The sequence below is a fragment of the Neofelis nebulosa genome, chromosome 6, assembly GCF_028018385.1.
Source record: "Neofelis nebulosa isolate mNeoNeb1 chromosome 6, mNeoNeb1.pri, whole genome shotgun sequence".
NCBI classification, from domain to species: Eukaryota; Metazoa; Chordata; class Mammalia; order Carnivora; family Felidae; genus Neofelis; species Neofelis nebulosa.
Genome location: NC_080787.1, coordinates 100,843,450 through 100,856,425, shown reverse-complemented (window position 1 = coordinate 100,856,425; position 12,976 = coordinate 100,843,450). Strand labels below are relative to the sequence as shown.

Genomic DNA, 12,976 nt, shown 5'->3' with positions numbered 1-12,976 from the left:
CTTTTATCCCTAATATTAGTAATTTGTATTCTCTTTTTCCTTTCATCAGTCTTGCCTAATGGAAGTCTTGCTGCAGTTGTATTAATCTTTTCAAAGAACCAACTTTTTTTTTTTAATGTTTATTTTATTCTTGAGGGAGAGAGAGCACACACGTGTGCATGCACACGTTGGGGAGGGGCAGAGAGAGGGAGACAGAGGATTCGAAGCAGGCTCTGTGCTGATAGCAGAGAGCTTGACACTGGGCTCTCACTCACGAACTCTGAGCTCATGACCTGAGCCGAAGTCAGACGCCCAACTGACTGAGCCACCCTCAGTAGCTCACCCTCAGTGAGGTGCCCCTCAAAGAACCAACTTTTGGTTTTATTTAGGTTTCTCTTTGTGTATCTGCCTTCTCTTTAATTGATTTCTGGTCTGTATTATTTACTTTGACTTTTTTTGCATTTAATTTGCTGTTCTCTTTCTTGCTTCTTGAAATGGATTAGTAAGTATCTTGTCTGGGATATTGGCTTTCCTTACTACATTATATTCTGTCAGCCATAGAAGATAATACTAAACTGTCAAAGCAGTACTTTTCTATAAACTTCCCATTTCCCCATCCGGAATAAAATATATTGTATGATTGGTGTTTTGAAAGATGAGCCATCTTTGCCATTGTGGTAGTATACTTTGTAAATAAAAATAAAAGTATTTTTTATTTTACAAACAAAAATAAAATAACAGTAGACAAATAAGCCAAATGTTAAAGTCTTTAGTCTGACTACCACATATTTATAAGTAAATGTGTTTATAATTCTCTAAAATTCTGTATGAATAGTGAAATTATAATCTTGAGCCAATTTAATTTTAATGACAAAAAGTTAGCTTCAGGGGCTCCGAATGATATATTCACTGAGGTATTCAAAACTTTTGTGGTTGCTTTTTCCTTTTAGGAAGCTGCAGTAAAGGAAGATGAAGAAGAAGTTTCTGACAAAGGCAGTGATTCTGAAGAAGAAGAAACGAATAGAGAATCCCAGAGTGAAAAAGATGATGGTAGTGACAGAGACTCTGATAGAGAGCAAGATGAAAAACAAAACAAAGATGATGAAGCAGTAAGACTTATAATATTATAAGTTTAAATAATTGGAGTTATATACCTCTGATTGTTTTGGGTTTTGTTGTTTTTTAATTTGTTTTGTTTACTTGTCTTAAATAATATCAGTATATTTTACAGTCATATTATTTTGTAAGAATATTTTTGTGGGATGGTCAGAATTATAAAGAAAAATCATTTCTAACAAGGATTGGACCCCTTAATTTTTTTTTAATTAATTAATTAGTCTATTTATTTATTTTGAGAGAGCACATGCGAACAGGGGAGGAACAGAGAGAGAGAATCCCAGGGAGGTTCTGCGCTGTCAGCGTAAAGCTCTACGCGGAGCTGCATCCCATGAGCCATGAGATTATGACCTGAGTCGAGATCAAGAGTCAGACACTTAACCGACTAAGCTACCCAGGCACCCGGACTTCTTAATTTTCTGAAATCTTTAAGTTGCTAGATAGTATAGGATGTGGGTCTAAATCGAAGCCAGTTTGGTGTCTTACAATGGTTTTCATTGTTGGAGTTGAGTCTGCAAATGAGTTAGGAAAGGTGGGTTATGGTCTGAGCAGTTACTTAGAACTGAGTCTTTCCAGAGTTGCAGGTAATGTTTAGAGTTAAGAAACGTTACTGTGGACTCTAATGTCTCGAGGTTGGTTAAGGGAAAAACTAATATTTACAAAATTCCACCTTGTTTCAAGAAATATATAAGACCTTAAGGAAAAGAGGTGTCTCTAAGGAACTTACTAAGATTGTGAGGGTAGAAAATAGAAAAAAATCTCATGGTATACCGTTAGTTTGCACCTGATTTATGGATGGGCTATAAAAAGAGGGTTTGTTGGACAAATAATGGGTCCTTAGAGGCTTACTGCAAATGAACTGTAAACTGATCAGCCATTCCTTTATGTTTGTGTTGTTCTGTTCTTTCTGACTAGGCCATTGACCTAAAAGGTACCCTTGTAGTTTAGGAGAGAAAAAGAGTTTGCCTGAATAGCCTGAGAGGGTCAAGTAGAGAGGAATAAAAGGAAAAGGCAAAGGATAAAAATATGAGGAATGCAGGCATAGTTTGGGGATACTACAGGCTTATATCCAGACCACCAGAATGAAACTAACATCACAATATAGCACAAAATGAATTTTTTGGTTTCCTAGTGGATATGAAAGTTATGTTTAACACTATATTGTAGTGTAGTGTATAGAGTATGCAGTAGCATTGTCTCAAACAATATATATGCCTTAATGAAAACATTCTCTATTACTAAAAAATCCTAACCATCGTCTGAGCCTTCAGCAAATTGTGATCTTTTTGCTGGTGGAGGCTCTTGCCTAGGTGTTGGTGGCTACTGACTATTCAGGGTGGTGGTTGCTGAAGATTGCAGTGGCTGGAGCAGTTTTTTAAATAAGACAACAGTAAAATTTGCTGCATTGACTATTCTTTCACAAATGATTTCTCTGTAGCGTGCAATGCTGTTTATAGCATTTTACCCACAATAGAACTTCTTTCAAATTGGAGTCAGACCTGTCAAATCCTATCACTGCTTTGTCAACTGAGTTTATGTCATCTTTTAAGTCCTTTGTTGTTATTTCAACAATCTTCACAGTACCTTCACCAGGAGTAGATTCCATGTCTGGAAACCACTTTCTTTGCTCCTCCATAAGAAGCAACTCCTCATCTGCTCAAGTTCTCTCATGAGATTGCAGCAATTCAGTTCCATCTTTGGGCTCCACTGCTAATTCTCTTGCTATTTCCACCCCATCTGCAGTACTCCTTCCTCCATTGAAGTCTTGAACCCCTCAAAGTCATCCATCAGGGTTGGAAATCAGTTCTCCAAACTCCTGTGAATGTTGATATTTTGACTCTTCTTATGAATCATAAATATACTTAATGGCTTGTAAAAGGGTGAATGAGAAGATTTTTAGTATACTTTGCCCAGATCCACCAGAGGAATCACTATCTGTGGCAGCTGTTGCCTTAAAAAATGTATTTCTAAAATAGTAAGACTTGAAAGTGAAAATTACTCCTTGATCCATGGATTACAGAATGGATGTTGTGTTAGCAGTCATGAAAACAACATTAATCTTACTGTATGTCTCTATCAGAGCTCTTGGGTAACTAGATGCGTTCTCAATGAGCAGTAGTACTATTTTGAAAGGATTTTTTTTTTTTTTTTTGAGTAGTCAATCTCAACAGTGGACTTAAAATATTCAGTAAACCATGTGCTATCATTCAGGTTTTGTTGTTCCATTTAGAGAGCACACGCAGGGCAGATTTAGCATAGTTCTTAAGGGCCCTAGGATTTTCAGAACGCTAAGCAAGTATTGGCTTCAGCCGAATGTCACCAGTTGCATTAGCTCCTAATGGAAGAGTCAGCCTGTCTTTTGGAGCCGAGCATGGACTTCTCTCTAGCTATGAAAGTCTTAGATGGCATCTTCTTCCAGTGTAAGGCTGTTTTGCTAGTGTGGAAAATCTGTTACTTAGTGTAGCCATCTTCATTAATTACCCCAGCTAGACCTTGTGGATAGCTTGCTGCAGTTTCTCCACAAGCACTTGCTGCTTCCCCTTTGCACTTTGATGTTAGTGAGATGCCTTCTTTCCTGAAACCTCACGCACCAACCTCTCCTAGCTTCAAATTTTTCTTCTGCACCTTCTTCACTTCTCTCAGCCTTTATAGAATTGAAGAGGCAAGTCCTTGCTCTGGATTAAGGTTTGGCTTAAAGAACTATTACAGCTGGTTTGATCTTCTGTTCAGACTGCTAAAACTTTCTCTGTGCCAACAATAAGGCTGTTTCACTTTGTTATCATTTGTGTTTTCACTGGAGTAGCACTTTTAATTTCCTTCATGAATTTTTCCTGTGCATTCACAACTTGTCTATTTGGTACAAGAGCCCTAGCTTTCAGCCTGTCTCAACTTCCAGCTTGCCTTGTTCACTAAGCTTAATCATTTCTAGCTTTTGATTTAGAGTGAGAGACATGTGGCTCTTCCTTTCACTTGAACACTGAGAGATCACTGTAGGGTTATTAATTGGCCTAATTTCAGTATTGTTGTGTCTCAGGGAATAGAGAGGCCAAGAGGAGGGGAAGAAATGGAGGAACAGCCCATTGGTGGAGCAGTCAGAATACACACAATATTGGGGCGCCTGGGTGGCTCAGTTGGTTAAGCGTCCGACTTCGGCTCAGGTCACGATCTCGCGGTATGTGAGTTCGAGCCCCGCATCGGGCTCTGTGCTGACTGCTCAGAGCCTGGAGCCTGTTTCAGATTCTGTGTCTCCCTCTCTCTCTGACCCTCCCCCGTTCATGCTCTGTCTCTCTCTATCTCAAAGATAAATAAATGTTAAAAAAAAAAAAAAAAAAAAAAATTAAAAAAAAAAAAAAAAAAAAAAAAAAAAAAAAAAAGAATACACACAATATTTATTAAGTTTGCCATCTTAGGTGAGCATGGTTCGTGGCCCCAAAACAATTACCGTAGTAACATCAAAGATCAGTGATCAGAGATCACCGTAACAAATATAATAAGAAAGAAGTTTTAAATACTGCAAGAATTACCAAAATGTGACACACATAGACACGAAGTGAGCAAATGCTGTTGGAGAAATGGCAACAGTAGAACAAGAGACTTGCTCAACACAGGGTTGCCACAAACCTTCAGTTTGTAAAAATCACAGTATTTGTAAAGCACACATGTGCAAAGTGCAATTAAATGAGGTATGCCTGTAATGTACCTGCCCTTGGGAATGGTGGGGAAAAACAAGGGTGACTTTTTAGCAGTTGCTGGCCCTTGACCGTTTTTGTACTTCGGGAATTAAATTGATTGCCAGGAAATTAAAGCCTATCAAAGAAATTATTTCCCCACCCACATTTTGAGAAAGAGTTGACATATTCTTTTCTGAGTACAGTATTAGGGTTAGTAGAAGTGACAGACTAGTTTCTTTAGATACCAAAATACATTCATTCAATTGTCAAATAATTATACAATTATTCATTATCTGCCACATTGCAAGCCCTGTGTTAGATGACAGAAATGCAAGCCAAATGTAAAACAGTTTCTGCCCTTGAATGACAGGCTAGTGGGTAAGGCAGACTTGTAAGTAAACATTAAAATACAAAAGTACAAAAGAGATTATGCACATTTTTGCCAGATACAGTGATAACACAGAGGAGGGAGTGATCAACTCAAGTTGAGGGAAATTTCTGGTATTTGGGAACTCATGGTTTAGGCTTTAGCAGTTCCTAAGGGAATAATAGGAGGAATTTGCCAGGTTAAAGACAGAGGGAGAAAACAAATCCAAACAGGGTTTAGGAGGAGTGAAATAGCTTGGTGAGTTCAGAGAAGTCAAGATAGTTCGAAATGACTAGAATAGAAAGTGCAAAGAGGAAGGCAGTGTTAGGAGACTGAAGAGATTGGCCCAGATCAGATCACGACCCATGTAGTTGATGCTGAAGGGCTTAGATTTGATTTATGAAATGATGTGTTGTAAGTTTAGAGCAGGGAAATGATCAGGTCTGTGGGACTGAACTCAGTAGTAGTTAGCATTGTCAGGAATAATAGCTGGAAGAAGATGGAAACTTCAAAACGATTTCAAATGTTTGATTTTTACTTTACCTAGGAGTGGCAAGAATTACAACAAAGTATACAGCGAAAGGAGAGAGCTCTACTGGAAACCAAATCAAAGATAACACATCCTGTTTATAGTCTTTATTTTCCTGAGGTGAGTTATTCATGACTCAGCGTTTTCCTTATTCCATCTACTTTGTCTTTAGGTATTTTTCAGTTGCCTTTTATCCCTCCATGGTGTGTACTGGCTCAAATGTGCTGATGTGGTCTGTTCTTGATAGGTGACAGTTTGAAGAATACATTTCAGTATGAATTAGATTTAGTGAATGTGGTCTATAATGGGAGGATTGTTAACTTTTTAAGTATTTATATGGTTTCCTGTGCTTCTGTCTTTTCTGTGCCTATATTACTGAAGGTTGTGCTGACTGCTGATTTCTCTTTAGTAGTTCAGGCAGTCTGTCAGACAAATGCATATTTTGCCTATGATTACACAGCTTTTGTGAGTCTCTCACTTCTGTCAAGTTTTAAATAAAATGAAAAAAGTTCTTAAATTTTTCCCATGAGTTTTCTCTGATGGCTCTGTACTGGCCACCTGGAGCCACTGCACTTGCTCTGGCCCTAGTCCCCGGGAATAGGCAAGCCCATGGGCTGTGGGACCAGCTGAGTTCAGTAAGAGTTCAGAGTGACTGAGCCCCAAGCTCAGGACAGATTGTTGCAGTGCTATTTGTTCTCCTGTCCTTGTTTACTTCGTGGTTGTGGCCTGCTCAACTTTTGGTCTCCTTGAGTTGTTTGTCTTTCAAATGAATTTGGAATTTACACAATGCTTTGCTTTTGCAATGATTCTGTCTCTGGCCAGAGGTCGAGAACTGGTTGCCTCTTAGTTCAAGGAAGCTGTTCCACCGACTGCCTCACAGCTTGGCCACAGAATCTTATGCTCGGCACTCATGTTTGGCAGGTGATTTCATGTATAAATCTGCTTTCTGCTTTAGAATGTCAATCCAGAGTTGCTGGGGGCTGCTGAAGGCAAATTCCCAAGTAATTTGGCTTTCCTAATAATAAATGAGTGGCTCTGCAGACTGTTGTTTTGACTTGGAGGAAAGTCAGCCCAGGATTCCATGTTAATGTGCTTGCTGATCTTCTGGCGTGTCGTGAGCGTTAGCCCATCTGTTAGGGGCATTTTGCCCATTGCAGTGGTAGTCTGCCAACCCCAAGACTCCCGAAATCAAGCGAGTAAATTTCACTCATTGATTGGTTTTAAAAGTGCCATGGGATGTTATAAGCCGCATAATTTGTACCCTTGTACCAGACAGTTCATTTTAGACCATGCTTAGTTAATAAGCAAAACATCCATTCACTCCCTTAGAACATTTTAGCCTTGAGAATGCCTTTTTCTAATTTAATCTACAACTACACGGTAAACATCTCAAAAAGTACCACTTATCAGACAAAATTTATTTAGGATTTTACTAATGTCTACCTGTCTACCTTCCCGTGTACCTGTAGAGCTACCCTAACTATCACACTACCCATTTAAATTGCTTAAAGTTACATGTTTATAATTGACTTACATGTAACTGAAACTCATTCATTATGCTTAATATGTTAAGAATGGTGGGGAATCTCACACAGTAGAGAAGCTATTGTGTTGATAGTGTGAATAAGTCATGGTAGAACATCTTTTCCACTTTCACCGTGTGCATCAAAGAGTCTAGGCACACGTACAGTGCCGTGGATTCATATTCACCAGCTTCTTAATAAATATTCTTGAATGAATCACATTTTAATCAAATAGCCTGGGAGAGGGAAGGAAAGGCATTCCCTTAGTGGAGAGGTAAAGAAGATACGCACATTCTTAAAACATCTCCCGTGCTGCTTATATTACATGTGTGTTCTAGTAATGAGATCATTTCATTAATAATTGTGATTATCACACTCAATGTGCTAGACATTCTAATATATAATTTACTTGTATTATCTCAGTCCATCTTCACAACACAGCCTGAGGTAGATGCTCCTCATTTAATAGAGAAGAAAAACAGGGTTTTAGAGAAGTGAAATAATCCAGTCTATGTGGCTTTAAATCAGGCATTGACAAACTGCCTGTAGACAAGTCTGCTTCCCTGCCTGTTTTATGAATGAAGTTTTATTGGAACCCAGTCACACTTACTCTTTTCATGTTACAGTGGCAGAATCAAGTAATTGTGACTGAGGCTCTGGCCCATAAGGTGCAGAAATTAATACTGCATTTTGAGTCCATTATAATGTTTTTATCCACTTTGTGCAACACACATGTAGACAAATATACATATATATGTATACACACACACACACACACACACACACACACACACACCTATTATGGTAGTCCACTTTGGGTTAAGCAGAAGTTGAATTAATCATATACTTGTGATTTATTTATTCTGCTTACTAATGTTGTGCTTTGTAGTTTACAAGAATTTTTAGTTAACCTCAGTGTAGCATTATCAAATAATCAAATTTCAGTGTCTTGTGGTTAATATAAAATAGCAAGTACAAGTGATTTTGAATTCAAAAGACATTTTCCCTATGATAATGTTTTCAGTAAAAAGTTATTTTTCTAACTTTCTTTTGGATAATTGAGAATTTAGAATAGTCTAGTGTTGTTTTGGTTAAATGAGTATTTAGACTATCCTAGAGTCTTTTAGCTCCAAAACATTTTTCTTTAATTTGATTAAAGAAGATCTCTTCCCTGACCAGTTCTTAAGCAGAGGGTACTAAGACATGACTAAACAGTTATTGATGAATTCTGTACAGCAGTGCTGAGCACACTGAAGTTTGGTGCCTCCAGACTGCTGTGTCTTCTCATTGTTTTTTTTAAATACTTTTCTGTCTCCTGTCAGTTCTTCCTGCTGTCATTGTACATTCTGGTGGCAGTTTCTTTACTGAGCTCTTTTTTTATTCCTAATCTTTTCTGAGGTACAGCTGACAATGTTGTGCTTATTAAAATCATGTGCAGTAAAAGGTATTAGATAGGCTCTTAAATCAGATGATCTTTTATGAGTAGTGTATTTTCATGATTTCCGATTTGGTTGCCCAAGTCCCTTCTGCTCTTACTTTCTGGCTTTTGCTTATTACTAGGTAAAATGACTAAGATTATTTGCTGGATGATCCTGTAATAGTTTATGATGTTTTATTTTATTTTATTATATCTCTTGTCATTTGAGGTTAATCAGGGGTTTTTAACACAGAGGCCCATCACTACCGTTTTTTAAGGGACTGCTTGAAACCCCCATATTACATACAGAATTCTTTTGGACAGCAGATCTATAAATGGTTAAGAATAGTTTATTCATTCAGTAAACATTTATTGAGTATCTGTTTTGTACCAGGCACTGTGTCTGTGCCGGAGATACTGCAGTGAACAAAACCAGAACAATACCTCTAGAATGAGACAAGGCAGACAGTTACTTCTCTAGTTCTTTCTGATAACGTCTCTTTTTTTTTTTCTTTGCAGGAGAAACAAGAATGGTGGTGGCTTTATATTGCAGATAGGAAGGAACAGACGTTAATATCTATGCCATATCATGTGTGTACGCTAAAAGATACAGAAGAGGTAAGTGTCCAACAACATTATTTCAGTTTTTACAAATGTAAGTCATCTCACCTTCATGCTGCCTCATAAAATCTTTTTTAGATTTCAGTTTATCATATTTGGCTTATTGTATTGTATTTGTTAAGGCACCTTTTATAACTGTTCTCTGGTGCCTGGGGGGAACTAATTCGAAGTTTATATAGTATTGTTAAAAGTAGGCAACTTTCTTAGTCTTAAAAGCTTGTTTTCAACTTACTTTGGGGAGTTTTCACTGTCAGTGTGTAAGAACATATGCCTTTTGTTCTGTCCAGAATTTAATTATATTTTACAAAAATCTGCAATTTTTATCTTCACTGGATTAGTGCTAAGACCTTTGGTCTTAAAAATAAATGTAAGAATTGCTAATTAGATTTTTAGAGTGGAATTTTTGATTATGTAGCATTATTCATTGTTCATGACATCACTCATGTACCATCATGATGAACATGTTTTATCCCTTGGCAACTCCTTTCTACTTTTCTTCTTTTTCTTGATTTTTTTCATGTTACTTTTCTAGAAAGAAGGTTCTTTCTACCTGGACTTGGTGGACAAGAGCAAGGGTTTTTTTTTAATTTCAAGATAGTTCTGTGATGTTGATTTTTTAAAAATATTTTAAAAATATTTTTTTAAATGTTTATTTACTGAGAGACACAGAGTGCAGGCAGGGGAGAGGCAGATAGAGAGAAGATGACACAGAATCCGTAGCAGGCTCCAGACTCTGAGCTCTGAGCTGATAGCATGAAACCTGATGCAGGACTTGAACCCATGAACCGTGAGATCATGACCTGAGCCAAAGTCAGCAGCTTAACTGACTGAGCCACCCAGGTGCCCCTCATTTTTAATACAAAAAGTACATTTCCCCCTTTATTACCAAGTAGTAAATGTATGAAGTACTTTGTTGTTGTTTATTTGACAGAGCTAACTTAAGGTTATTTGTTTGATAGAGCAGTTTTATTATTTTTTAAATTTAAGTTTTACCAGGGTACCGTAAGAACAAGAGTGATCTCCTACATAAGCACAATAAGATTACTATGTTCAGGAAATTTAACATTGATATGGTATTTATCTAATATGCAGTCCATATTCAAATTTCCCTAAATACTCACTAGTACCTGTTACAGTTTTTGTTTTGTTTTCAAATTATTTTTTTATTCTTTAGAGAGAGCATGTTCACACGTGTGGGAGGGGTCAGGGGAGAGGGGAAGAGAGAACCTTAAGCAGACTCTGCGCTGATGCAGTGCTCAATCCCACGACCCTGGGATCGTGACCTGAGCCAAAATTGAGTGGGATGCTCAACTGACTGAGCCACCCAGACATCCCTTTTTTTTTTTTTTTTTTAATTAGTTTTTATTTTGTTTTAAAATTCAGGATCCAGTCAAGGATCATGCATTGAATTTGGTTGTCATTCATCTTTATTCTAGAACTCTTCATTGGCCTTTTTGTTTGTTTGTTTGTTTGTTTTTAATTTTTTTTTAACGTTTATTTATTTTTGAGACAGAGAGAGACAGAGCATGAACGGGGGAGGGTCAGAGAGAGAGGGAGACACAGAATCTGAAACAGGCTCCAGGCTCTGAGCAGTCAGCACAGAGCCCGACGCGGGGCTTGAACTCACAGACTGCGAGATCATGACCTGAGCCGAAGTCGGACGCTTAACCGACTGAGCCACCCAGGCGCCCCTTGTTTTTAAATTTTTCATGCCATCAACATTTTTAAAGAGTCCAGACAGAGTATTTTGTAGAATATCCCTCAGTTTTGTCTCATTGGTTACTCATAATTGTATTCATCTTAAATATTTTTGGTAAAAATACTACATAAGTGATGTAACCTTCTTAGTGCATCAAATTGGGGCACATTATATCAGTTTGCCCACATTGGTGATACCATGGTTGAACATTTAGTTAAGGCTTCTCTACTGTAAAAGGCATTTTTCCTTCTAATCTTTGGGGTGCTACTTGGGCACTATGTTTAATATTAATATCCTGTTCTCTGTCTTTTACCCACTCATTTTAATATAATTGATGATTCTTGACTGAATCAGTTTTTCCTAATTACACAGTGTAGTTTCAGTATTGTATTTCTCTTCAGAGTAATACATCTTTCAGTGTATTTGAATTGTACTTCTCTTTGTGACCATTGTTCATTTTTATTGGTCTTTTAATTTGGTTTGGGCAATTGTTGTTTTAAATATTATGAAATCAACCTGTGGTGATATTTGTTGCAGATATTTCTCCCCATTTTGTTTTACTATTATGGTTGTTTTTACTAGGCAAAAATATAAACTTTATTTACTTGGAGTTTTTTTTGCAGTGTGATTTAGTAATTTTTTCTTTTCTGTTTTCTTGGTTTTGTGGTGACTTAGAAAGGTCAAACTATGAGATTAATTTTTAAAAAAAGGATTCTCCCATGATTTTTCTAGTTTGTTTTAATGTATAATCTTGCTTACAAAATCTGGATTTTGGAGATTGGAGGCAGATTGCCAAAACATACAAATGACATCTTAATAATTTATTCTTCCTTTGTCTAAATGAAAATGAAACTTTTTTTTTTTTAAGTTGTTAATGCCCCTTAATACCCATCATCTGTTTCACTCATTCCCCACCCACCTCCACTCTGGTAACCATCTGTTTGTTCTCTGTAGTTAAAAAGTCAGTTTCTTGGTTTGTCTCTCTCATTTTTTCCCCTTTTCTTATTTATTTTGTTCCTTATATGAGTGAAATCATATGGTATTTGTCTTTCTCTGACTGACTTACTTCACTTAGCATTATACGTTCTAGCTCCATCCATGTTATTGCAAGTGGCAAGATTTCATTCTTTTTTATGGCTAGTATTCCATTGTATGTATATATCACATCTTCTTTATCCATTCATCAATTGATGGACATTTGGGCTGCTTCCATAATTTGGCTGTTGTAAATAATGCTGCTGTAAACATAGGGATGCATATATCCCTTTGAATTAGTGTTTTTGTATTTTGGGGGTAAATACCCAGTAGTGTGATTGCTGGATTGTAGGATACTTCTGTTTTTAACTTTTTGAAGAACCTCCATACTGTTTTCCACAGTGGCTGTACCAGTTTGCATTTCTACCAACAGTGGAAGAGGGTTATGTTTTCTCCACATCCTCACCAACACCAGTTGTTTCTTACATTTTTGATTTTAGCCAGAATTCTGACAGGTGTGAGGTGATACCCCATTGTAGTTTTGATTTGTATTTCTCTGATGGTAAGTGATGATGCACATCTTTTCATGTGTCGGCCATCTGTAGGTCTTCTTGGCCAAATGTCTGCTCATGTCTTGCCCATTTTTTAATTGGATTGTTTTTTGGGTGTTGAGTTTTATAAGTTCTTTATATATTTGGATAGTAACCCTTTATTAGATTACTTGCAAATATCTTCTTTCATTCCATAGGTTGCCTTTTAGTTTTGTCGATTGTTTTCTTCAGTCTGCAGAAGCTTTTTATTTTGATGGAGTCCCAATAGTTTATTTTTGCTTTTGTTTCCCTTGCTTCAGGAGACATACCTAGAAAAAAGTTGCTATAGCCAGTGTCAAAAAAGATACTACCTATGTTCTTTTCTAGGATTTTTATGGTTTCAGGCCTCACATTTAGGTCCATAACCTGTTTTGAATTTATTTTTGTGTGTGGTGTAAGAAAGTGGTTCAGTTTCTTTCTTTCTTTTTTAATTTTTATTTTTCATTAAAAAATTTATTTCAAGTTTATTTTGAGAGAGAGAGAGAGAGA

The 12,976-nt window shown here is 36.9% G+C and overlaps 1 protein-coding gene across 1 annotated transcript in view; it reads left to right on the top strand.

Moving 5' to 3' along the window:
* Positions 1-12,976, top strand: part of SEC63 (SEC63 homolog, protein translocation regulator) — a 79,284-nt gene that overhangs the window by 54,066 nt on the left and 12,242 nt on the right. The window contains exons 17-19 of the mRNA XM_058734878.1: positions 930-1,088; positions 5,681-5,782; positions 9,122-9,220. Of these exons, the coding sequence (XP_058590861.1) occupies positions 930-1,088; positions 5,681-5,782; positions 9,122-9,220 (360 nt within the window). The remainder of the gene's footprint in view (positions 1-929; positions 1,089-5,680; positions 5,783-9,121; positions 9,221-12,976) is intronic.